This window comes from Hydra vulgaris, chromosome 03, assembly GCF_038396675.1.
Source record: "Hydra vulgaris chromosome 03, alternate assembly HydraT2T_AEP".
In the NCBI taxonomy this organism is placed as follows: Eukaryota; Metazoa; Cnidaria; class Hydrozoa; order Anthoathecata; family Hydridae; genus Hydra; species Hydra vulgaris.
Window position 1 is genome coordinate 12992595 of NC_088922.1, and position 27964 is coordinate 13020558.

Here is a 27964-nt window from a genome sequence, read left to right on the forward strand (position 1 = left end):
ATAAATTAAAAAACTATATAGTAATATATATTGTAATATATAAAAATCTTTTTCAATCTTTTTTTTTTTTTATCTTTTTCAGGCTGCTTGTGGAATCGCACAGTTATTAGTGAAAGCTTTGATAAATGAAGGGTTATCAAAAGAAGAAGCAGTAAAACACATTTATATGTTTGATAAAGATGGATTAGTCACTAAGGTATGAAACAACTTTTTTATAATCCATACTTTGATGTGAAAATAAGGTAGTTTTAATTAGTGTGCTTACTAATTTGGCATGTACATACATTACACATGGCAAAATAGTATGGCACACTGAAAAAAGAAACAACTAATAATTAAAATTATTTTGTTAAAAGAAGCTATCTATCTAAAATTTAGGTTTTTATTTTTATAAATATTTAAATATGGCAATAATTTTTTAAACATGGTTAAACTCAAATAATTTTATCCTATTCTCAGTGAACTCAATAAAAGAAAAATATAAGGATGTACTATAAGATTAAAAACAATATTAAAAACGATCTATGTAGCTTCATATTCACTTCATATTGTAAATTTATGCATGCCTTTTGTAGTAACATGTTCAATTTTTTTTTCATACATTAGTTTATTCAAGTTTTGGCTTCTTTTAATATTCTTATGCATGTTGATATTTATGCAAGTTAAAACATTTTACTTACACAGATTTGCACATTTTCACTTAGATAGGTGTTTAAATATTGTTCACTAGTGACTTTGTTCATTACAATTTATTTACATAAAATTCAAATATCACTTAATAACAATGCAACAATTATGAATTGTTATTTATTTGCATATTTTTACTTTGATATTTTTCCATTAAATTTTCATTGAGTTTTAGAAACTTTAGGTTGATCCCAAGTAGTATTTATCATTTATAAAAATATTTATATTTGTATATATATATATATATATATATATATATATATATATATATATATATATATATAGAAACACACACACACACCCACACACACACATAGTGTATTTTTTATTGCTTTTATTATGATTTGTTCAGAATATTTATTTTTTATTATTTATTATTTCATCTTTTTCAAATTTAGAATCGATCTGTTGGTGAATTAACTCCTGAAAGAGCGCTGTTTGCTCATAATGTAGAGTTTTCGAATAGTTTTGAGCATGTTGTTAAACATCTTAAACCCACTGCTATAATAGGTACCTTTTTTTTATAACATGAATTTTTATATAATGTGAAAATTGCAACTGCTAATCTTTGAAAAAAAAGATCAAATTTATTAAAATTTTGCAATATAAACTTCTGCAATATAAGTAAGTTAAAAATGTCACCGTTTTGTCGAGACTTAAATTGATAATTTTGCCATTCTATTATGTGTACCTTTATGCATCAGTAAAATTTGGTTTTAGTAAAACAAATGATTACGTGATCATACTTGAATAGGGATAAATTTAGGGTTAATATCTTTTGAATATTTTGTTGTTTATTTTTTTCCTAATAATTATGAGTTTAAATAAATAACATTGATTTTTAAAATGTGTTGGAAATCATCTGTTATCATTCAATCAGGCAATATCTTGATGACCTAATATTTTTATCAGGTCATCAAGATATTCAAGTGTTTGCACTTTACTAATATAGATTTTAATGTTCTACAAATACTTAAAATTATGACAGTTTTATTTCTACTTAATACTCCAAAACTGAGTTATTGAAAATTAAATTATTTTAAATGGTATATCATATCATAGTTTATTTGAAAATAATAATTCAATTGTTGCCGGTTATTTATCAAAACCTAGTAATCATTTCATACAAATATTTGTCAAACTGTTAACTATAAGCTAAAGCATTTTTAATGATATAGATTTTTAATATAAAAATATTTTTTTTTTTTGTATATAAAACTTGCTGAGTGTCAAGATCGATGGATGATAATACTGAAATAATAGTGAGAGTGCTAATTGAACAATAGAATGATTAGAGCAATCTCAAGAGTGCTAATTGAATAATAGAATGATCAGACCAATCTTAAGAGTTTCAAAAGTAGAAATAGCAAATGTCAATTTTTAGGTTGTTATAATTTTTTATGTTAGTAAAATTATTATTTACATTATGTCAAAAGCCAGTGCTCTTGACACAACTGTCTAATATATATATATATATATATATATATATATATATATATACATATATATATATATCATACACAGTTTCATAATACATAATGCACAACTTCATAATATATACAACTTACTAATACATTGTACACAGCTTTAAAATACATCATACACAGCTTCATAATATATTGTACACAGCTTGACCATATATTATAGAAATTGTGGAAAACATTTTCTTTTTTTTTTCTTTTTTTTTCTTTTTTATTACAAAAAAATGTTGCATTTTTTCTTATAAAGTATTTGGGACTCATAAGGAAACACAGCTAGATTTAGATTAAAACCTATGGATTCATGATAATACCCATATATAAAAAAAACTGGAACTTATAAAATTAAAACATTAAAAAAAGTTTGTATTTATTTTGCCTAAAAATAAATTACTTTTTAACACCTTCCATGTCAAAAATAAAAATGATTTAAGAAAAATATCTCCTTATACAATTTTTTTTTATATATTTTTTAGGTGTTGCTGGTTCTGGAAGAGCTTTTACAGAAACTGTTTGTAAGCAGATGCTTTTGAATTGTGACAAACCAGTTATTTTTGCGCTAAGTAATCCAACCACTCACGCTGAATGTACAGCTGAACAAGCTATTAACTGGACTAATGTATGTTAACATCTTGTATTATTGTTTTTTATTGTTATTATTTTTACAGTTGTTTTCATTATTAAAGTTATTTTTATTTTTTATTTTTAATAAAAGTATTTTTTTTGTTTCAAAACATTCACATTGAAAATATTTGAATGTTTTGAAACATTTTTCTGAATGAATTTCATTAAAAAAGGTTGGCTTGTTTTGCAGTAACAAATAATCTTTATATTTATTTTGATACTTTTTTGGTGATAATGGCACTGGTGAAATGAAATTAGGCAAAAAGATTCCTTGTTGTTTTGTTGTTCTTTGTCTTTACTAAGTTTTTGTTAAAGTTGAAAAAATAGTTTGAGCATGTAAAAAAGTTCATATTCTTTTCCATAAAATGTAGCCCCCCAAATGGTAGTTCTGGATTATGTTTTTATAATACTAATAGCGGCGTATAAAGTCAAATATGTATTTATGAAAACATTCGCCTTAAATAATTGAGTAGACTTCCATATTGAATAATTGAGTAGACTTCCATGTTGAATAATTGAGTAGACTTCCATATTGAATAATTGAGTAGACTTCCATATTGAATTTGATAAAATAAGCATCAAGAATATTTTTTTTAAAACAGAATACTTTACAGGACAGAATACTTTTTGGAATTTTTAGAATAAGCATTTGCTTGAGTTGTTCATCGATTGTTGTCAAATTTGTGGGATAGCAAACTTCGTGTCTCTTTTTTCTCCCCTGTATCAACCTGTAACATAGCACATATAACTAGTTATATAAAATTTGGTAGGAAATTTCACACATCACTTAATACAGAGTACGATATTAACATATAACATACTTTTCTATAGTACACTGATATATATGAAAATTTTGTCAATTGCAACTTCTTAAAATGAACTTCATGTATCTAAATCATTAAAATTCTATAAAATGAAGCACATCTAAGTAAGAAGCAATTATTTAAATTGCATCTTGCTTGAAATATGTGAAATATGGTTCACATATTTCAAGCAAGAAGCAATTTAAATAATTACTTAATAAGAGCTATAAAGTCAAACCAATTAGAATTATTTTTTTTTTATTTATTTTACATAACTTTAATTTTTTAGGAGTATTTAAGATCAATCCTTAACACAAAATTTAGGATTTTTTAAGACTATTGGTTTCTCAATTATTATGACAAAAGCTCCAAAATTTTCTAGAATGTTCCCAAATAAAGTTTAATATTTTATTTTATTTTCGTTATATAAATAGTTTTTTTTTTTTTTTTGTCTAGTACAAATAGGCAGCAACGTTTTCCACTAAAAAAAAAAAAATTTTATATACACTAACGTTCATAATTGTTCAAATGATCGTACTTTTTAATATAAGATATCAAATTTTAACTTACTATTGGGAGAAAAATTGAAAACAAAGTCTACCTGAATTATATGTTATCTTCCTATTTATTAGGTTTATAAAAAAATGAATTTAAAGTCCCTTTAGATAAGTTTATAATTTACTTGCCTATTAATCACCCTTTGGAACAATAACCGCCATACATATTCTTGGCATTCTACTTAACGATTTATTCAATTTGTCTAGTAAGTTTTTTCCACATCTTATGCATTATAAGGCATTAGTTTTTGACATTACTTTTAATTCCTCCCAAATAATCCGATAGGAGAGAGATCTTGTGATTGGGGAGGTTAAATCATTCCATTCAATATTTGATCATTCTCGAACTCAATCAAATAACTTATACAATGTTCTGAAGAATATGTTTTGGATTTAAGTCATTTTTTTTAATAAATAAATGGCTTCCCATTAACATAACTTTTCAAAGTTGAGTTTTCAAAGCATGAGTTTTTAAGTGTCCAAGTAAACTATTTTTGTTATTACTCCCTCTATTTTTACTATGTGAAGTCTAGCATTCCAAACAAAACAACCCCACACCTTAACACTACATCCGTCATATTTTGCAGTTAATAATACACACTATTTTATTATATATTCAACAATTATTTTTTTTCAAAAAAATAATTTTGTCTTGAAAACAAATATTTAAAACTTTGACGTGTCGGTCCACATTTATAGACATTAATGGTCCATTTTTTATGCAGTTTTGCCCACTTAAGCATTTTTATTAAAATACTTTTTGTTTTTTGAATTATCTAATTGTGCAAAAAAAACTCATAAAAAGTAGGTAAATAAAAAATAGCATTTTTAAAAAAAGTTAACGTCATTCGAATAATTATGAACGGTAGTGTACGTTTACTTAATGTGCATTATTTAACTTGTTACTTGAACATTAAATTTTGTTGTATAGGGTAAATGTTTATTTGCAAGTGGCAGTCCATTTGAACCAGTAACTTTGAAAGATGGACGAGTTGTTTATCCAGGTCAAGGAAACAATGTTTATATCTTTCCAGGTTTAGCATTAGGAGTAATTGCTAGCGGATCAAGAATTATTCCTGAAGAAATGTTTTTAGCTGCTGCCCAGGTGTTTAAAAATAGTTTAGTATTTGTCTAATATAGTATAAAACTTATATAAGCATATTAATCATATTGAAATTATGATAAAACAGCTGTTATAAGATACAAGTTTTGGCCACAAGCCACACAATTCTTCTATCAATACAACTCTCGTTTATTAGATTTAAGAAAATATTCTCACTAATTTTTTTATTACCCCTCCCCCAACGTTTTCAAATCTAAACAAAATTAGCCCACCTCCCTTATCTACCTAATATTAGGCACCTGAAAGTAAAAAATTATTCATAAAATTGTCTGATACAAAATAATTAAATTGTTAAAAAAAGTTATTTTGTTGTTGCTGCCTTTAGTCCTTGTCTGAGCAAGTAACAGATGAAGATATCGCTGAAGGTCGCTTGTATCCACCTTTGCGGAAAATCAAAGAGGTTTCTTTTGAAATTGCACTTAAAGTTGCTGATATCGCGTACAAACAAGGTGTTGCTACTATGATTCCAGAGCCAAACGACAAGCGAAAACTTGTTAGATCAATTATTTACAATCCGAACTATATGTCATTTATTCCGAAGACATACGATTATCCCAGATGACACAAGCAAAGTTTCAACGACAGTTTTCCGAAATGACACGATAGATATCACAATTTCAATCGATGACACATGCAAAATCAATTAGAATAGAATGATTCTTTAATACTTAAATTATAATAATAGTCCTGTAGTGTATAATTATAATAATAATAATGATACGCTACAGGACTCGGGCATAATATTTATTGAAATGTAATAACACATGGCGTTTATAAATTAAATTTATAGCTTTCTTAAACAATTTCTTTTATCATTATAATTTATTCTATTGTTATTATCTAAATTATCGTATAATAGAGGGTACTAAGTTAGAGTATTTTATATAAAATTATTTGCAATTTTATGTGTTCATTAAATAAATTACTCAAATATTTTAAAATAAAAAACTTAAATGGTTGAAAAAAAATCTAAGAACCTTCATTAGAGATTCGCCGGCTTTTTGAATTCCGGCCAGAACTGGATTTGTTAATAAAATTCCGGCCGGATAAGGTTCATATTTATGTTAATTTTTACCTTCAAGATCAAAGTGAAAGCCTGCATCTCAGCATTGTGGCTGTATAATATATATATATATATTATATATATATATTATATATATAATATATATATATATATATTTTATATATATATATATTTTATATATATATATATATTTTATATATATATATATATTTTATATATATATATATTTTATATATATATATTTTATATGGAGAGTGAGAGAGAGAGTAGCCGTGGCGCAGTGCTAGCGCACTTGCCTCAGAAACAAAGGATCCGTGGTTCAAACCTCACCTCTAGGCAAGTTTTTTGACATCAGTTAGGAAAGCGGCGTGAATTTCCAATTAAATGCTCTTCCGCGGTGCTCTGTGACAAGACTTCTTGGAGCACCTAAATAAAATTAAAAAATATATATAATATATTTATTTAATTCATTAGTTTGACTTTTGTTTCATTTAAATCTAATGTTGTTTTTATATTTTTATGTATTGAAACTTTAACTTGCATAATATTTATATTTAAAGTTATATTATTTTCTTTTATTCCATTTAGGTTAAATTGAAATAATTACTGTTGTAGGCATCCTGTTTTTTTTAACCATTTAATATTTAAGTAACATTTTTTTTTTTTTTTCTTTTTCTATATGAACCACTCTTTTTCCACCACAATTTCCCTAAACTTCTAGAAATCCTTACATAATTATTGCAAATAAAATTATATTGTTTTCGTTTAAAATTTGTATTTTTTGCTTAGGTTTATTTATACTCAACGCCGTTAATGCAAGTTCTCAAACTTTTTTTTGTCTTGTTTGTTCTCGGTGATAACAAACATATTTTTTTCCGGTCTGCAACATTTGTTTATAAACAATAAATGTTAAGTTTTAAGATATGTTAAGTTTAATCAATATCTATATATATTGTTTAAAATTCAACATATCTTTTGCGATGGAATAAGAAAATATGTATACATTATTTTCTACAAAAAAAATAAAAAATATATATGGGCAATTCCACGCAAGTGACGGTCGTAACATTTGACGCGTTTTCAGCCATTAAAAATGAACCAAGAATGGTATTTACATGAAAATTTCCAGAAATGTTAAATACTATTATATAATTTAGTATTCAAAAGTTAAATTATTCAAGTGTTCAATTTATTTGAAAAATCAACTCAACGTAGCGTGACGGTCGTAACGCTTACTTTTTGACAAATCTAAACAAATAAACTTTGTCAATCTTTATGCAGCCATCTACACAGAGAGAAAAAAAATCCTTTGCTGTGTTCTTTAATTACACATTGAACTTACTATATGGTAAGTTTCATAGTTTTCGCTTGAAGTTTTCCATGAATTTTATTAAGTTTTATGTCGTGACGGTCGTAACTGTGACGGTCGTAACGAAAAAGCCAAAAATGAAAAACAACAAATAACGCAATAAATGAAATAAAAAAAGATAAATGCCTATAAAAACTAATTAAATTATGTTAAAAAATATGAACTTTATAACAATATCAAGGTTATCCATGGTGATTCTTCAATACTGGGATCTTTTTATTTGGAGTAGGCAACGAACGCTTAATGCTATTTATGCTCCCTGTTTTTTTTGTTTTATTAACTCTATTTAGTATAGCTCAATATCTAGGAGTATGTACTTTCATACGACTCGCAAATGTTTTGCGGAGCCGGGAATCCAATATAGGAAAAAAATATCTTAGACAAGTAAATTTTTTTTACTAATATATAAATTTTAAAATAGTTCCGCAACCCCATTACAAAATATTAGAGAATTTTGAAACCAAAAACTTTTCATTTTTTACTTGCCAGAAATGCATTTTGGTAATATTTGTAACGGCTTTCGCTTTTTCTATTTTATCAGATATTAAGGCCCACCTTAGATTAATATCATCTGTGTTGATAAGTCTAACATAAGTTTTGCACCCATTTGATGCTAAGAGAAAGTCTTTAGCGTTTAAGACGATCACTTCACGAGATTTTACGCTGTTCCAAACAAATCGCTTTAATGACCCTCCTACCCCATCAACTGCTCCTTTACCGTGAGAGGTAGCAAAAAAGTTCCATTCTATACTTTGAAAATGATATTTCACAGAGCAATGTTGTATGAATTTGGCCATGTATCTATTTTTGAATTGAGTGCATGGATCATCACTCCATAATATAACTTTTTTTAAATAATCAATGCAATAGAGGTCAAATATTTCACTTAAGTATGTTGTAGTGGCGCGTTTTGTTTTATCATTATCGTCGGATATTATTACAAATGATTTTGACTCTAATTGGTAGCGATAGATTACAACTGTAAACAAGGTAATAGTTGACTGCGACCAATAAGCAGCTTGAACAGCATCCTGATAACCACATGTATAGTTTTGTGAATAATCAAAGTGTATCAAAATTTGGCCTGGTTCGAGATTTTCTTTTTGACTGCGGTATTGCTCAGACTGGTGCTTTTTAGTGAGATGATGCTCAGTAAACTCTGGTAAATAGTCGCGGAAATGTTTAAAAGTATCTTTTATGTTTTTTTTATGTTGACTAAGTACACAGCGATGATCTTCTTTAATCCACCATTTATAGGTGATTAAGGTATCCATGTCTCCGATTTCGGGCAAAGAAACTTTCAATAGTTTACTATCACACCACAATGAACATTTCATTATCCAACATTGGTACGTTGGGGGCTTGCACAATACATAATTTTCTAACCATTTATTGCAATACAAAGGAAAAGGTATTTTACTTGCCAAAGCAGCACACAAATAAGTAAAATTACTGTGATAAATACAACCACATGTTTCAAGTGGTGTATCTTTGCACGTAAGAATGTATGTTGGCCTTAATTCACAAAACTTACTCAATTTAATTTTTTTGTCAGCATTCTCCTCACAATACAGTTGATGCAGCTCCTTCAAATTCATAACTAAGTAGCGTTTTTGAACTATTTCTCCGTCAATTTTCATAAAGTCTTTTCTTCCAGGAGACATAACTGATATATCTTCTCTTTCATAAAATACTTTTACTTTTTTAATTTCTTCTGATGTAAAGTGAACTCGATGTGTTTCTTTAGCAGTGCATAGGCCATATTCAGCACCCAACTGCTCTAAAATAGTTCGTCTTTTATTTGGAGATTTTGGAAGAGCCTGTTTTGTCCTAAATATGTTATTTGATATAAAAGAACCCAAATTATGTGTAAGCAATTATATTAAAAAATATATGTTAATATAATAAATACTTGTTTAATGCCTTTCTCATTGACGATTTGCAGTTATAAGAATTGTCTTGCGTAGAATTTAGACTGACGTTAGTTATGAAATCAAGTTTTTTTTTCATTCTTAGCCTTTGGTTGCGAACCTTCGCTTGATTTTTTTGTTTGTTTTCTTTTCTTGGTGTCAATAACTGCCTCCTTTGATAACTTCTAATTCTTTCTTTTTCTAACAAAGCTTTTCTGTTTCTTGCTCTATAAGCTTTCGATCTTTCAGCATCTGATTTTGGCATTTTAAATATGTTATTAAATATAACGGCTGCTGTTTATGATATATGCTCCGTTATATATTTTAAAAAAACCCGCGAAATGTTGTAAATAAAAAAACAACCGCGAAATCGATTAAACCAAAAAGTTGCAGGGCAAACTATAAACAACGTTTAATCTAAAAAAAATTGCCTTTTTGTTAAAAAGTTTTTATTTCTTAAAAAAAAATTATTTACATCAATTTTTTGAAAACAGTTACTTATGGTTTCAAAAAAAACTTTAACAAGTTTAGTAATAAAATGAATAAACAAACTGCAAATTAAACAATAAACAAAGTTGATTAATATTATAACTTGGTTTAAATGACGTAAATCGTTTGAAATGGATTATATCGTTCGCGCTTAAACTTTTATTTTTTAAGTCAAGAAGCCGTTATGGAAAAGCAAACGTATCGTGATGGTCGTAACGTACTTAGTAATATGTTGAAAGGGTGATTTAAAGCATTTTAATGTTTTTTTTTTGAAACGATGATAAAATATGTATATATCTTTACTTTTACCATGGTTGTAGTTTTAAAAAGTTCGATACGAAGGATAGAAAAAGCTTTTCGACTTTTTTTTGTGACGGTCGTAACGTCTTGTTTTCATTAATATGTTCTTCTTATAGACCTAGTTAGAGTTCGTTTTTATAAAAAATATTATGCATAATGCTTGATTTTGCCTTTTAGTCAAACTTAGAAGTAATAGTTATTTAAAAAAACAGCACTGAAACTTTTTTCAACGCTTCACAACATAACTATATATAAACGTCAAAAAATGCTCATATAACCCTTACAACTTTAAGAGTATGTTATAGTATGATAAAATTATTTTTTTAATAAATTTTTTTCTTAAAAGTATTCTTAAATAGTTGGAAAATAAATTTAATGAAGTTATTATAAGTCGCCGAGAATTTTTTTTTTTTTTTTTTTTTTACTATTTTAAGTGGAATTGCCCATATATATTCAAATAAAATATATATATTAATCTATGGTAATTTAAAGACCGGAATTTTAGTTAAATAGTTTTATGGCATTATAAAATAGGGGTGGTTCACATCACAGTAATGTTTAAATTTTGTGCTTAGACTTTTAAATAAACCTTAAAAGGTTTAACTTTAAAAGTCTAACTAGTCGTATGTCAATTTGTGTGTTCTTCACACTCATATTAATAAAAACTTTCATATAAAATGGAAAAAACAGGTTTTAAACTTGAAATAATAATTTTTGTCGACCTTTAATATGTTTGCAGACATATGACTGGTTAGAAATTAAACATATAAGTTAAAACTTGTTTGAAAAAGTTGTTTTCTCAATTTAATGTTTTATCTTCATTGAGAGCAGTACCATTTTATACCAAAATATGGCTCATCAACTATAAAGCAAAATTTTATATCTAAACTTTAGTAATCTAAAAAAAATTTAACTTTGTTTGATTTTAGACAAACTAAAGCGCTAGGAGAAAAAAATAAATTATTCGGGCTAAAAAAATGCAGTGAAACATAACCTTTTTATAGAAACGCAAAATTCGTGTATTTTCCAGTACATGCATTAACGGCGTTGAGTAGTTCTTGATTGCCCTGTAGGATAATGATTTTCCGGCCGGAAAATCATTGACTTTTAGTTCATTCCGTTCGGCCGGAACCGGAATGAATTAAAATTCCGGTTGCATGCTTTTTTTATGGTTCTGGTATAGGTGTAGAATTTTATATAAACTATGTAGAATTTTATCTCTTCTAACTAGAAATGTTGCAGCATCCCATATTGCGTTTGGTTGTATATAAAGTAAACAAAGTATTTTTTTAAAAAAGTTACATAAACTGGAACAAAAACAAGGAAAAGTTATTTAAAAAATTAATAACGAAAGTTTTTTGCAGGAAGTCCTGAGGTATCCTGTGCTGTACAACAACTTTGATGCTGAAGTCTTTATTTTTAAAAAAATGCTATGACAGCCATAAGATCTTCGTTTTGTTTAACTGGCCAAATATATAAAGCAAAGTACAAAAAAATATGAGGTTGAGTTATGGGCGCTTTTTAAGGAAAAAAAAACGTACACCTTCTGGTTCAGGGCGAGTTAAGGTGGTAATACAGTAATTAGAAAAAAAAGTTGTATCCAACTTTTGCATGTTTTTTTTCACTCAAATTCTACAATATATTAATATATAAAAATTATTATCATTTATTAATCATTAAAGGTCAAAAAATGAGGTAAAGGGCGACGAAGATTTTTTAACAACCGTTCATCATTTATGATTGAAATTTTGGCTGGTGATTTATCGTGTATATCATTGTGTCGTGGACTTAAAGATTTAAGTTAGGTCTAAAACTCAATAAAAACTATAAGACATTAAAAATTTGGGCAAAAATGGGGTAGTTAAGCGCACAAAATCTTTTAAAAAAATACTAAATGAGAGAAGCAGTAAAGGTTATTCTTGTGTGTTGTAAATACAATAAATGAGCCAAATTTCAAAACAACTTGGTAATTCGTTTTAAAAATATATCCGTAGCTAGCTCAAAAAACAAGGTTTTAATAAAAACGCAAGTAAAAAAAAAATGATACACACAAAGTTCAGAAATCTTCACTTTTTTACATTACACCAACTCATGTTTTATTTTGATAATAAAAAATATTTTTTATTACTTTTAACATTTTTTTTTCTTGATTTTGTTTTATGGTTACATTGCTTTTCTGCTTCCGAGAAATGTTTGGTGTCCTTACGTAAACTGCAAATTTGCTCATTATTACTAAATGTCATTTCAAACTTATTAAAATGTTATTTGAAATTTTCTGTCCATTTTAGAGATTAGAACAGCTGATCCTACTTTAATACTTAGAACAGTTCTTTCAACATGTAAATAAATTAGACATCTCGTATAATTTGATTTAGCGATTCATCGGAACTCTGAATTATGTTAATAATGCAAGAGTGAGACCTTCCGAGCTTTTCTGCTATTTGTCTGATGCTATAGCCTTCTTCTTTTAATACAAGAGCCGCAAAACTGATAGCAATCTTTTACCTAATTCACGAAATGCTACAACATTAGGGTTTATGTCAAGTGGTTTATGCCAAACGCGCTATTGTTTAACTAGATCATTTTGTTTTGCATTAAAGTTATTTTTAGTAATATTAGTAGATAATTAAAGAGTAACTCATTATCAACCATTGCAACAATTTTTTAGTCCAATACCAAGACTTACTTTTTTTGAAGAATTAAAATGTAAATTTAAAAAATCTTCACATTCTAGACATTTAAGAAGTATACATAGGCGCTGGAACTTAGGGTGTAGGATGGACAACTGCCCACCCAACATTCCTGCACGGAGGGCAGTGGATATCTTCTGCCCCCCCCCCCCTCCAAAATTTCACTGTCCGCGATTCAAAACAGCGATAATTTTATGCACTCCAAAGAAAAAAACTTTTGCATTCAAAAGAATGCAAAAGTTCTTTTTTTTTATTTCGATAAGAAAGTATTTAAGCTTATCGGTATTTGTATTTAAGTTCCTGATGTTGATGTGTATTACCGTGAACTTTCCTATGTTATTTTGGAGTTCAGCTTTAAAAGTTTTAATAACAAATTATGTAGAGTCAAATACTTTTCTGTTATAAAAGAAAATATCGCCCTCATATAAATCAGTCGCAAAAAAAATATTTTTAGTTTTGAAACGTTTTTTAAACGTCAAAACGCAACTTTTGAAAGTCTATTGTTTCAAAGTCATTATCCATGAAAAAAAACTAAATTAAGAATTTTTCAATAGAATTCGATTAGTAAAAAAATTTCATTGTAGAGAGTATAGAGTACAGACTCCATGAAAATAAAATAAAATTTAAAAAAGCAAAATTTGTTTTAATGTTTAATTGCACAATTCTTTACCAAATCAATCAATGACAGAAGCAAAGAAGCCCCGTTTAAAGACTATAGGCGTCTTCTTTTCAAGGGCGAGGTTAGTAAGCATTTAATATGTTAAATTTAAATCATGGAACAGACGATTGTACCAAATAGTTGCCTAGGTTAGCTAGCATACGCAGTGTGATTATTTTACGGCAGCATTCCATAATCGCAAGACTACTGAAAATATTTTTTTTAACAAATACTAAAAGGTAAAATGTATGTAATATCCAAATCCTTTAGGTCAGACACGGGCCAAACTGAAACTGGTGATTGTGCTTGTGAAACCGCTATATCCTCACAGTATGATTCTGATCCATCAACACAGCCATCTGTGTCTACCACATCCACTTTCTCTGCCAAGTTTGATTCAAGCAAACCTGCTGTACCGGCAGTAACAGGTACTGCCCTGGCCTTTTATCCCTTTCAACCCCCTTCTACGTACAAATTCCCAAATAAAAAATTTCAGTATTATAATTCCCAAATAAGAAATCAGATCAGTATGAAAGGTCCTGTAAAAGTATTTGGTTTGCGAAATGGCCATGGTTACACTATGTTCCTAAGACAGATTCTGTTTGGTGTTTCAACTGCTTGGAAGCTGTGAATAATAAACTAGTAACTTTAAGCAATCGACAAGCTAATGATTTTGTTGATTCTGGCTTTTCCAACTGGAAAAAAGGAACCGAAAAATTTTCGATTCATGAAAAGTCATCCGCCCACAAAGAAGCCACAGAGAAAATACTGTATACCAAACAGACTCCTATATCTGCTATTTTGAGTGAACAAGTGTCATCATCTCAGGCCATCGCTCGAACTATTTTGAAAGTAATATTTTCAAGCATTAAATATTTAGGACGGCTGGGTCTGGCATTGAGAGGAGGAGAACATCATGATGGAAATCTATGGCAGCTTGTACTAGAACGAGTACAAGATGTACCCTTTGTAAAAGAGTGGTCAAACAAACGCGACACATGGATGTCAGACACAATACAAAATGAAACTATTCAAATGTTTGCACAGTCAGTTCAACGAAGCATTGTCTCTAATATATCACAGTGCTCAATCTTGGCCTTACAGCTGATGGAACTACGGATGTGGTGGGTCATAAGCAATTTTCTGTCAGCATACGGTATGCAGGCCCTAATTTAAAAGTACAAGAATGCTTTATGGGTTTCTACAATTGCCAGAACAGCACTGCTGAAACATTGTTTAATGCCATAATTGAAGTGTTTACCCGCTGCACAGTACCCATGAATAAACTAGTTGGCTATGCATTTGATGGAGCCAGTAACATGAGCGGACACTTAACTGGAGTAAGAGCTCGTCTCGGAGAAACTTACCCACAGGCAGTGTAAGTTTACTGAGCAAATCATTCGTTGGATCTTGTTTTACAAGAGGTCTGCTATGAAAAAAAAAGGTTATTGGCACAATTCAATATGTGCGTGATGTTGGAACAATCATAAGACAGTCTTCAAAGAGAAAAGCATTGTATGTATCTTTGTTTGGTTCAGATGATGTTGTTCTGAACTTGGTCAGCTTAGCGACAGGTTAGTACGTGTTGATGCAAGAGCTAAAATCTCAGACTTAGCCAAACAAATTTCTAAGGCACAAACCTTTTATGGAGTCCTATTATGCAATGCTCTGTTTTCCGAATTTGAATTGGTAGCCAAAACTTTACAGAGCCCATCACTGAGTACATCAGCCGCTGAAAAATGTGTTCAACTCCTTCTGGCTCAACTTCAAGACTTGCTTAGTGATCAATTTGCTTCAGAATTACAAAGGAAAGCCATCGAGAAAGCTACCACACTGAATCTCGAGCTGCCTAAAACACAGTGTAGTTCCACAGTTAATGCTCCTGCTCGTTTCTCGCATGGAGCTCAAAGTCGTAATGTAGAATAATTAACTACAGATGTTATCTGGAAGAAAAGTCTCTTCGAAGCTATTGACCACTCAGTTGCAGAACTGCAGTGCCGTTTTAACCAAGAAGGATTGCATAAAATTGCAAGCGCAGAAGCTATTTTGATAGGTTCATGCACATCCACAAGTAATGCAGCCACAATAGCCAGCATACCACTGCAAAGTTTGCCAAATAATGTCGATGTTCCTATGTTGCAGTTACAGCTGCAACTGCTTCCACGGTTGTTTAAGGACAAGTCGCTGCCTAAAGATTTACACCAGCTAGCAGCAGCTTTAAAAGACCTTGAACGAAATACCCGCAGGTTATTTGATATGGTGGAACAGGTAGTTGTGTTGTGTTTATCTGTTCCAATATCCATAGCTGGTTCTAAAAGGTCCTTCAGTGCATTGAGACTGCTTAATACTTGGCTGCGTTCAATAATGTCACAGAGTCGCCTCACTTACCTCGCTTTAATGCACATTAAAAAAGATTACCTAGCACTCTTCGAGGAGTTTGTGGCTAAAACCCGTAAACGTTCATCCGTATTTGGCCATTTTTTACAGTAACTGTAATTATTTTTGGTAGATTTTGTTTTATACCAAATATTTAAATATAATGATTTAAAAAGGATTGCAAATCTGCAGTTAGCAGGGTTATTTATCCCTAAAAAAATTTCAGTGGAATAACGCCCCGCAAACACCCCATTCAGGGAGGGTATCCCTCCCCAAGTCCCACCCATTTCTGCCCCCCAGTCTTTAAACACTTCCAGCGCTTATGTAAGTATAACTATATTTTTAGGTAAAATAAATCTCATAATGAAGTTAGAATCTTCATTTATATTTTAAAGATCTTGCACAACTTTTTTGTTCGACTTTTATTGAAGCCTCATTCAATAAGTTGGAGTATAGAAGAAGTATTGCAGTAGCTTCTTTAAAAACGTAAACCTTTTTATCATTGTTTTTATGATTCTTTGATTTTTTATTTCGTAAAGCTTTTTGACACTTTCCTTTTTGATCCATCTATAGCACTTTTATTTAAACAAGATTCGTACAGTATTCAGGAGCGGATCAAAGCTGTAGCAATTGCTACAGTCAGCTCAGTTTTTTTTTCTCTTTTTTACTTTTACATACATTTTTTTTTATACAAAAGAGAAAAATAATTTAAATAAGATATGGAGGTTACAAGTAGTCAATATGAGGCGCTTTAAAAATTAATTCCGAGATAAAATTCCTTTGAAACTTTCAAAAACCACTTTAAAATTTCTCGGCGTGCTTCTTGATGAAAATATGACGTGGAGAGATCACATACAATATCTCGAAAATACAATCTCAAGAAACATAGGCCTGCTATGCAGAGCTAAGCCTTTTTTAAATATAATTTGTTTGAAGCTTTTATATTTCTAGTTCATTCATTGCCATCTTAATTTTGCAAACATTGCTTGGTGCAGTACAAATAAAAATAAAATAAAATAACTATAAAATAAGCAAAAGCATGCAATCAGAATCATTTCCAATGTGGACCGATAATACACACTCCCAAGCATAATTTGTTAATTCAAATAAAATGAATGTTTTGGAGATATAAAAATATATCTCCTAAAATCTATACCCATTATTCAAAATAAATCAGAATAGATATCTAACCAGAATTTTAAATAACAGTTATATTCAAAAGTTATTTTTGACGACTGAATTTTCAATTTCTACTTGAGGGCCAAAATTATGGAATAAAATATCAACTAATGAACTTAAAACAATTGCTACGCTTAATGTGTTTAAGTATAAATTGAAGCAAAAACTTGAAAAACTACTGATGAACGACATAACGACATTTCTGAAGTTTTAATGATTGCTACTGTTAAACTTACCCAACAATTAGAGGCTTGTCACTATCGGCTTGACGATCTTAGAAAAGGATTGTGCCACTTGTTATTGCTTAAATTCTTCTTTTGTTTCTTTTCTTTTCTTTTTTTTTTTAAATATGTTTAAAAAACTATGGTTTGTAAGAATTATTCACAAATTTCAATCATAATCGTGTGGCAAAGACATAAACTCTGTTAAATATCGACTCTCCGTTTTTTTAAATATTTTAATGAAGTGGATTACAATCATTAAATGATAAAGTTTTATAATTATAAAGACGAAATTAAATAGCGCCGTCTGTTGATTTCTTTATTTAGTCTCTTAGGAAAATGGTGGAATTTGTTTATGCTTATGAAAAATGGTGAAATGTCTTTATAGCTGTTCTTATTTATCATTGAAGAAGTCAAACGATTTAAAAATGTTTTAAAAAATTTATAGATTTCACAGAGACAAAGAGAAGAAAACACGTAGGATAGAATGTTTACCTAATGCGAGTTTTATAACGTCTAGCAACACTTCATTATATTATCTGATTGGCATCAAAACTTCCAAAAGGTTAAACTAAAATAACATTTTGCACAATTTTCCTCTTAGATAGATTTTTAGTTTATTCTAAAATTGCAAGGAACTTTGTGCTACTTTTTTTCTTACTTTGAAAATTTCTACTAGGAACTATTATTCTCTGTGATAAGGTGTATGTTATAAAAATGTTATTGTATCACTAATACTATCAGAAAATTGCTGTTTTTAGAAAACCAATGATATAAATTCTCTTTCGAAAAGTGTTTTAGATGTTACGATAACTTGTAATCTTGTAATGTATAAAACTTGTAATGTATTTAGGTTCAATAATGATCAAAAAGTTTCCTCAGAGATCTAAATGATAAACAAAGAAAGTTTGTTTTGGATTTTTGCAATACAGCATTATGCATGAAAAAAATCAGAAAATAGGCATAAAATATTAACACATGTCACAAGGCATTTCACAAGTTATTCATGTGAAGAAATAGTCTAGCTGATTAAAACATTAGGAGAAACACTTTTGTTACAAATATGTTATGTTAAGAAAATTTGTTACAAAACTACTTGAAACAGAATTTAGAAATTTAAGACAAGTATCTTTAGACATATTTTTTAATTGTTCTATGAAACCAAAGAAGTCTCTTGTTTACATTAACATGTATTTTAAAATTATGATTTTTTTAACGAAAATGAAATTTTGACCAGTATAATGTTTTATTCTTTTAAACTTTGGTCAATATCCAAAATCATTTGAAATAGGTGGATTAAAAAGTCCTTTTGACAATACTGTTCAATGTCTTTTCTTCAATTTGATTAAAGATAAAGTTTGTTTGACTTCCATATTTAATACTTTTATGCTTTAATGCATTACTCAATTGAAATTGAGTGTTATCATCACAATATAATTTTCTATATTAATTTATAAAAAACCACTAAAAACTTTTTACACCAAAATCAAACAAAGAACTATGTTGTTTTAAGCAAAGAATGAAATATTAAGTTGGTCTTGTTAGGTTGACATTTATTCATTGACACTTTTGATTTTTTATTATTTGCAGAGATTTGCAAATTGTAATATGCCTGAAGTTTGCTGTTTTGGGATTTTAAAAGCATTCCTTATTTATTTAAAGTATTTATTTAAAGTATATTTTTATTTAAAAGTTTAATTACTTTAGTTCTATTTTTTATTTGATTTGAAATTTCTTTTTTTCATTTTTAGACAAAGTTTATTGTAATGAAGTAATAAAGTTTATTATTAAAAATATGAAAATATTTATAAATTGTTTTTATAAATTTATCTAAATCGTTACAGTGTCTATTTTAATTTTCAGATATTTTATAAAGCATGTGTTTTAAAACAAATATTAATTAAATAAAATTGAACATTTAACAAATTTAGATTAAATTTGTCGGTTTCGTTTTCAAATATCAACCTCCAATTTTTTTGCAGACCAAAACATTTTAAAAACCACAATTATTTTTTTGATTTAAATATATAAATAAATTTATATGATAATGTTTTGTGTATTATTTAGCATAAATACATTAACTGGCAATAGGAATACCTAGAACTAAATGTAAATACATCGGCTGAGGATAAGGGTTTGATCAGGGTTTTAGTCATGATTAAAAGTCATAAAAAAACATGTAAACTATCTCCTTCTTTAGTTTTTTAATTTAGGTACCCCAAGAAGTCCTTACGGTCATGTCACAGAGCATCGCGGATGAGCATTTAGTTGGAAGTTCACGCCGATGCGGCAAAACTTGCCCATTTCGTTAAGAAGTATTCAGTTTAACTAGATGGTTTTAACGTCGCGTAAATCCAGTAACATTCTTCCGCTCTAAACGGATGGAAGGAGAAAGCAGTGGTAGGGAACCTTATGTATCACCAAAAGTCACTGTACATCCAAGGCTGGCGTGAATGGTGTGTGATACCCTCACTCCACCCTCTATCAATGAATTTTAGTTCATTATTTCTGCAAATTTAGCTCTTTTAGACCAGCAAATCGGCATATGTAGATCATATAGTGCAGTTGGCAAACTTGGACTTTTAGTACTGTCGTCAAATGTAAAAAGCGAGGACTTTTTTTTTTTTTTTAGACAAAAAAAAGTATTATGGGCATTTTTGCTACAGTCGATAAAAATCCTGGATCCGCCCCTGGTATTTTAATATCTTGTTTAATAAAATAATCACTAAACTAAACTACTAAACTAAAACAAGATATCTTTCCAATATCTACAAAAAAAAAGGAAACTTTTTTTTTCAATTTTAAACATTAATATTCGAAGTTTTTGTTGGATGAATTAAAACATGACTTTAAAATTATTTGTCTAACGGAAACTTGATGTAAGTCTGGTGAAACAAATGCGCAATTTGAACTAAATAATTACAAATCAGTTCACCAACCACGTAATTTTGGTATTGGTGGGGGCGTGAGTATATTATAAACTCAATTAATTATAGTTTACGTAACGATCTCTGTGTGAATGAAATAGATTGTGAGTCATTATGCATTGAATAAAAAAATACAAACACAAAAAACATAATTGTAAACGCGACATATAGACCAACATCTGGTAATTTAAAAAAATTTAAAACTCATCTTAAATCATTCATAAAACGCGAGATCATGTCTTTTTGACTGGTGACCTAAACATTGACCTAAAAAAACATGCTTCAAATAATAACGTAAAATATTTTAAAAACACTCTTCTTCAAAATAACTTAATTCCAACAATAAACAAGTCAACTAGAGTGACTAACAACTCTTCTACACTTCTTGATAATATAATAACTAATAACTTTCATTATAACCGTTTTAACACAGGTATAATCAAAACTGACTTATCAGATCATTTCCCAACATTCTTAGTTACTAATAACATAATAAATAACAACGTTTCTTCGAAAACTACCGTATTTAGGCGACAAATCAATGAAAACTCTGTAAAACAGTTTTAAAACTTTTTAAGAAACAACGTTGATTGGAATCTGGTTTTGCAATCAAACGATGCTAACAACTCATATGATCTATTTCTAAGTTAATATCAAAACAGGTATTGTCCCGGAAAAATTAAAAAAATTGCACGAATCACACCGGTTTTTAAGATTGACGATGACTCTATTATTTCTAAATATAGACCGATATAAATATATATATTACCGTGTTTCTCAAAATTGCTTAAAAGAATAATGTACAACAGGCTATTTAATTATTTATCAGAAAACAATATGTTGTACTCACAACAGTTTGGTTTCAAAAAAAATGCTCCACTGAAATAGTCAATCAAATAACAAATGCATTATGTACTAACTACTTTACATTAGTTTTCATTAATCTGTCAAAGGCTTTTAATACTGTAAACCATAACATACTAATAAAAAAACTTGAATATTATGGAGTAAAAAATAATAACTTACTTTGGTTCAAAAGCTATTTGACCAATAGAAAGCAATTCATTCAATATGAGCAAAAACAAACAGCTTCATATGTTGTAACTTGTGGGTGTCCTCTAGGGCTCTATTTTAGGTCCCTTATTATTTTTAGTACATATAAGTGATTTAAATTTAGCAACGTCCTTCTTATATTGTATTCTTTTTGCAGATGACTCCAATCTTTTTTATTCCCACAGATATATTAAAACACTTTTTGAAACAGCTAACGACGAGTTGAGTATGGTTAATGAATGGTTTATAAGTAATAAACTGTCTCTAAATGTCGATAAAATCAAATTTATTTTATTTCATAAAGTAAATAAATTAGAAAATATTCCCATTAAACTGCCATATCTAATAATCAATAACGGTAACATTAAAAGAGAAACTTCAGTTAATTTTTAATATTAGATGAACATTTACGTTGGAGTGATCATATAAAAAGCGTTAAGAAAAAATTATCAATAATATATTGCCATTATATATAGGGCTAAACCATTTCTAAATCATAAATCTTTAAAAAATTTATAATTTTCATTCATTCATTGTTATTTGGTTTATTGTAATAATGCATGGGCAAGTACAAATCATACAAAATTAAAAAAATTGTACAGTAAACAAAAACATGCGTGCGTAATATTATTTGGAGCTGATAAAATTGTACCATGCAAACCTCTTCTGCGTATACTAGGCGCATTAAACGTTTATAAAATCAAATTACACCAAGTTTTAATGTTCATGTATAAAATAAAGATTAGACTATCTCCTAAAATATTTCAGTCCTATTTTGAAAAAAAAAAAAAGTAGTGCATAAATACCCGATAAAATTTTCAGATAATAACTACATTGTCCCTAAATATAATTCAAAACAAATTATATATTCAATTCAATATCGTGGACCTTATTTGTGGAAAAAGTTTCCTAATATTGCAAATACAAAACAAGTTAGTATGCAACAGTTTAAAAATGAATCAAAACAGGTGTTATTACTTATGGATTTTAACATATCCGATTTTAAATGCTTCATTTAAACTAAAATTCAATTATATAAAATATGTCTCAGAATTTATAAACTTTTTTTTTTCATTATTTCAGTTATGGTGTTTCTTCTAATCTTAAAAGTTATTGTTGAAATCTAATCTTCTTGAATATTTTTTTTTTTTTTTAACTATTAATGAATTGTTATTTAACTTTTATTCAAATTGGTTTTAAAATATACATAAATATTTTTGTAAATTAAGTACTCTTTTATTTTTAATTTTTTGTTCTTTATTTAAATATTACTTTATTACAAATTGTTATATGTTTTATTTTCATATTTTTCAATAAATACTTTATATAAATAAACGTATACTATATACGTATAATATATACGTATATAGTGTAGCTCTTGCAAATACGTGCTCTTTAATTAATTTATTTATTTTTGTTTTTCTTTTATACTATTTTCTTTCAGTTTTTCTTGTTTACTTGATTATTACTCTTAACATGAATATTGTTCTTGAAGTATTTCTTAAACTAATTGTTATTTATTTTTACATTTATAATTTTCAATAAATAGTTTGTAAAGTATAAATATATTATACGGTTATTGTAAATACGTACGATTGGGGCTCGGTGATAAGACAAAATAATGTCTTCTACTTGCCCAATCTTCCAGTGTTTTTATTTATAAACTTTTAAATTGTAAAAGCTATTAAACGGCGAAATAAACAAACAAAACAAAACCCACCTCTAAATTAAAAAAAGCTTTTTTTTATTTTGATTTGTTCAGTTAAATATAAAAAACCAGTTAACTCTTTGTTAAACCATCATGTATTTTGGCAAAAATATATAAAACGTCTAATTTGCTTCCAAAATATTTTATATACTTTTTTAATTGGGAGCCGATACTATATATTGTTTAAACTTAGTAAAACTTTCTTGACTCTAGAATTCAGACTGTTCAGTTCAGAAGTCAGACTGTTCTGTATTGACTCCAGAATTCTGACTGTTCAGTTCAGAAGTCAGACTGTTCTGTATTGACTCCAGAATTCTGACTGTTCAGTTCAGAAGTCAGACTGTTCTGTATTGACTCCAGAATTCAGACTGTTCAGTTCAGAAGTCAGACTGTTCTGTATTGACTCCAGAATTCAGACTGTTCAGTTCAGAAGTCAGACTGTTCTGTATTGACTCCAGAATTCAGACTGTTCAGTTCAGAAGTCAGACTGTTCTGTATTGACTCCAGAATTCAGACTGTTCAGTTCAGAAGTCAGACTGTTCTGTATTGACTCCAGAATTCAGACAATATTCTTTGAGTATTCTTTTCCTCGTCACTTTATTTAGACCAAGCAATTTGTTTCAAAATACATAAAATGTCATCTTTTCTGCAAGAGCAACCACTTAATAACTTTTTCAACCAATTGTTACTTTCTCTGTGAAAGTCACAGATAAATACCTGAAAAAATATAGTCAAAAAAAGTTGATGCATTGTATATTGGTATAGATAAATTAATTTCATGTATATATAATGAAAAACTAAATGTCTTTTATAAACATGTACTAATAAAAATAGTTTCAAGAGCACGTATCTTAGCATTACAATAATCCGTAATGGAATAAAGAGGTTGTAAATCTTCATTCTAAGACTTTATTGTGACAAATGCTTCAATTATTGCTTCTAAAGTTTCACTTTTGCTTACAAAGGTTGCTACCATTTGTCAATCAACTTTTGTTTTGACTACCAAAAAAGGTAAAGAATCTCGTGTTGTTTTCTATGTTACATCCAAAACAACATCTCGTTGCCATATTATTTTAGCAGCTTTTTATGCCAAAATGCTTGGTATACAAACAAAAGCTCAGCACTGTTACTCCGTTCTTTAGGTCGGAAATATTTACATAGGAGTCAGCTTCCTTCTTTTATTTTGCTTTCCAAACAATCCTGATCAATGTTGGAGTATCTAAAACGTTAAAATTAATGATCTGATTCCTACAGATTACAACTTTTGAAATATAAAAATAATTTTTATATATTTTTTAAATATTTTTAATATATTTAATTTATATTTATATATATGTATATATATATATATATATATATATATATATATATATATATATATATATATATATATATATATATATATCTTTTATAATATGTGAATATTATAAAATAAAGACACCTGTAAGTTAACCTTTCTATTTTCTTTTCTAATTTTAGAGTAAAAAAAAAACGAACATCTTAAGTAAAAAAATAAAAAACTCAAGTTTCCTCCAAGAAAAATAAATAATTCTTCAAATTTTTTCAAAATAAATAATTCTTCAAATAAATAATTCTTCATATTTTTAAAAAGTAAGTCTTTTTACTTTTGTCAAGGAATTAAAAAATGGAGCAAATTACAAAAACAGCAAGGTTTGTTTACTTTTTAACATTCAAATTTTTCAACTTATAATTGTTGTTTTTTTTAACTGAACATATCAGGTGCTTTGACTCAATTAAACTTTTTATCAAAATAAATTTTTAAATCAAACTTTAAATCAAAACTATTTTGAAATTTAAGAGTATATTTTAAATAATATTAATAAGTAAATTGATAACACTGAAACAATGCAAAATTATATTTTTCTTGAAATCAGAAAATTAGATATTTATGAATGTATAAGATTGTGAGCATTACATTTAAGCTTTACTAACCACAGCCTTTTTTAGTAATTTGCAATGCAATAATTAACTGAAACAAATTGTTAATGTGAAGTTCACTGCATTTACCTCATTATTCTTTACAGAAAGTGTGAATACTTTATAGCTTAGAAATAAGAGTAGATTGATTATGTAATTTATATAGGATTGGTGTTTCCGTGTTCAAAGTAATTAAAAACTTTAATGTTTTCATAAATATTAAAGTTTGCTCAAAAATCAATAATGCAAGCGGATTAATCATTTTCTTGCTCAATAAAACCAAAGTTAGAGGAGTTTATAATCACTCAAATTAAATATCCAACTTTGAGAAAATTGAGACTTTCAAACAAATTAGGCTCATAGCTGCCATGTTTTTTTTTATGTCATCAGTAATAGCTATACTTACTTTGTAATGATCAGCAAGTTTAAAAAGAGAGTTATTTGGTTTTTCCACATTGTTAGGTTTTAAAGTAGTTGAACCTAAAAGAAATTTTGTAAATTACATAAAAAGTTAGGTAAATAAGTCAACACTTTTCATCATTTTTATTACAGTAAAAATAATTATCAATCTTGTTTTGAAATGAAAAATTCTTTAGTAGTATCTTGATCATCAAAGTAGGATCTCACTTTGGGACCAATTTTTAGGTTTTCCAAAGCTTTGTACACAAACAGCTCTTTTTTATCAAAGGTTTTGATGCTGCAGACGAAGCAGTTACAGCTCCATTTTGGTGTGTTTTAATAAAAAAATTTGTTGATGATTTAACATTATTACAGTTAGAAAATTTAATTGTAGCTAGTTCTCCGTTTTGTACTCCTTTCATTTTATGTGAAAAGCTTATGCTTTCAATGTCTAATGCACAAAAAATGTTAAATGTTATATCATTTTTAAAAAGTTTTTTAAATTTATTTTTACAACCTTTGATATCTTTATCTAGTTTCCCAATCATTAAAAATAATTATTTTTTTAAACTTTCATGTTGCTTTAAAATAATCTCCGAGTCGTAAACAAAATTGTAAATTTTGACCACATGAAAGAGTGATTTGTTTTTTAACAGCGTTTGATTTGTTATACACAACATTATATTCTTTTCTGAACTGCTCTATAATAGCTTCATGTTCTATGTTTAAATTATTACTCTAAATGCAAAAACAACTTTTAAAAGCGACATAACAACAAAGAATATCAATTATTGCAATTTTAAAGTATTTTATAAATCTTATAGGAATTTTAATCACAACTTTTTGAGAAAAGTTGACGGTGAGTGATGTGACAACTTTTGTTTTAACTACCAAAACTCCTTAATAATAAAAAAATAAACTACACTGAGGCATATTCGTTTGGACGCATCAATTTTTTTCTCTTTGTCTTAATTTTTTTATATGAATTGTCAACTCATATGCGTGCAAGTTATTATCAAAATAATTGTTGTGTTGTGGGCTAATAAAAATCACAAAAAAAATTTTTCTATGTGTCTTTATTAATATGAGAGTATGTTTGATATACAAAAGCACATTTTTTAATTGGAATATATCTATAGACGCAGTCATATTTTTGACATTAAAAGATGGAAATTAGTAATGCGTATGTCCTCCATTACACTGGATCACCTCAGAAATTCTGCCTTTCATTGACTCCACTAGTCGTTGAGGTGTAGTTTGACCCAACTCGGACCATGCTTCAAGGATTTTACACTTTAACTCAGTAACAGTTTTAAATTGGTGTCCGGCTGCTTTAGCGTCATAAACTTTTCTTGATAGCATTCCCCACATGTTCTCGATTGGATTTAAGTCCGGGCTACAAGCTGGCCATTCGAGAACCGGGATGTTGTGGTCTTTAAACCATTTCATAGAATGCCTAGATGTGTGAATTGCAGCATTATCTTGCTGAAATATGGCATTATCGTCCATGTTTTCATCCATATAAGTTATGAGAACATCATCCAACATTTCTGTATACTTTATCGAGTTCATTTTAGGTAAACCACAACACAGCCAATTTTCCTGAATAAGAAAATCCACCCCAAACCATTAAACTTCATCCTCCATAATTTCGTTTTGTTTGTGGGTCATTTATTCCTCTTAGATCATGCCAATAACAACTGTGAGAGTCCAGACCATCTAAATTGAACTTTTTTTCATCTAAAAATATTAAGTTTTGCCACTCATGAGTCCGATGCATATGGTTTTTAGCAAACTGTAATCTAGCAATTTTATGGTGCTTTTTTAACATTAGTTTTTGGTGTGGTTTCTTCCACTTTACGTTTGGTGTTGTACGTAGAATATGTGCAACTTATTTATTGGTGACAGGCAATAATAATTTATCCTTTATTTGTGTTGCATTCAATTTATTTTTTGTTGCTTCGAAGCGAATTCGATTAATTTGCCGATTTTTTAATAATTTGTTGACGTTTGTTGCTTTTTTTACACCGTAATTGTCACCTTTTGCAATGTAGTTTCGTACAACATGGTCAGATCTTCCAATTTTTCTTGCTATTTCTCGTATAGAAAGTGCTGGTGAGATTTCTGAGCGACGATATAAATTAATTTGTATTTTTTCAGCACCTGTCAAATACTTTCCTTTAGGCATTTCGTAAAATGCAATAAAAATGATACTGGCAGAGCAAAAGATCAAATTACACTAAAATTTATCAATTTATTTGTGTAAAAGTGATTAAAAATCAATAATTACCGTTATTAACCTGATTGCGTCTATAGATATATTCCAATTAAAAAATGTGCTTTTGTATATCAAACATACTATCATGTTAATAAAGACACATAGAAAAAATTTTTGTGTGATTTTTATTAGCCCACACCACTACAATTATTTTGATAATAACTTGCATGCAT

General features: G+C 28.3%; 1 protein-coding gene across 1 annotated transcript in view; it reads left to right on the forward strand.

Annotated features, from left to right (window-relative positions):
• Window positions 1-6072, forward strand: part of LOC100197083 (NADP-dependent malic enzyme) — a 29832-nt gene extending 23760 nt beyond the window's left edge. Inside the window, exons 8-12 of the mRNA XM_065792381.1 lie at window positions 83-196; window positions 1086-1197; window positions 2642-2784; window positions 5081-5254; window positions 5598-6072. Of these exons, the coding sequence (XP_065648453.1) occupies window positions 83-196; window positions 1086-1197; window positions 2642-2784; window positions 5081-5254; window positions 5598-5834 (780 nt within the window). The 3' untranslated portion in view covers window positions 5835-6072. The remainder of the gene's footprint in view (window positions 1-82; window positions 197-1085; window positions 1198-2641; window positions 2785-5080; window positions 5255-5597) is intronic.
• The last annotated feature ends 21892 nt before the right edge of the window (window positions 6073-27964 follow it).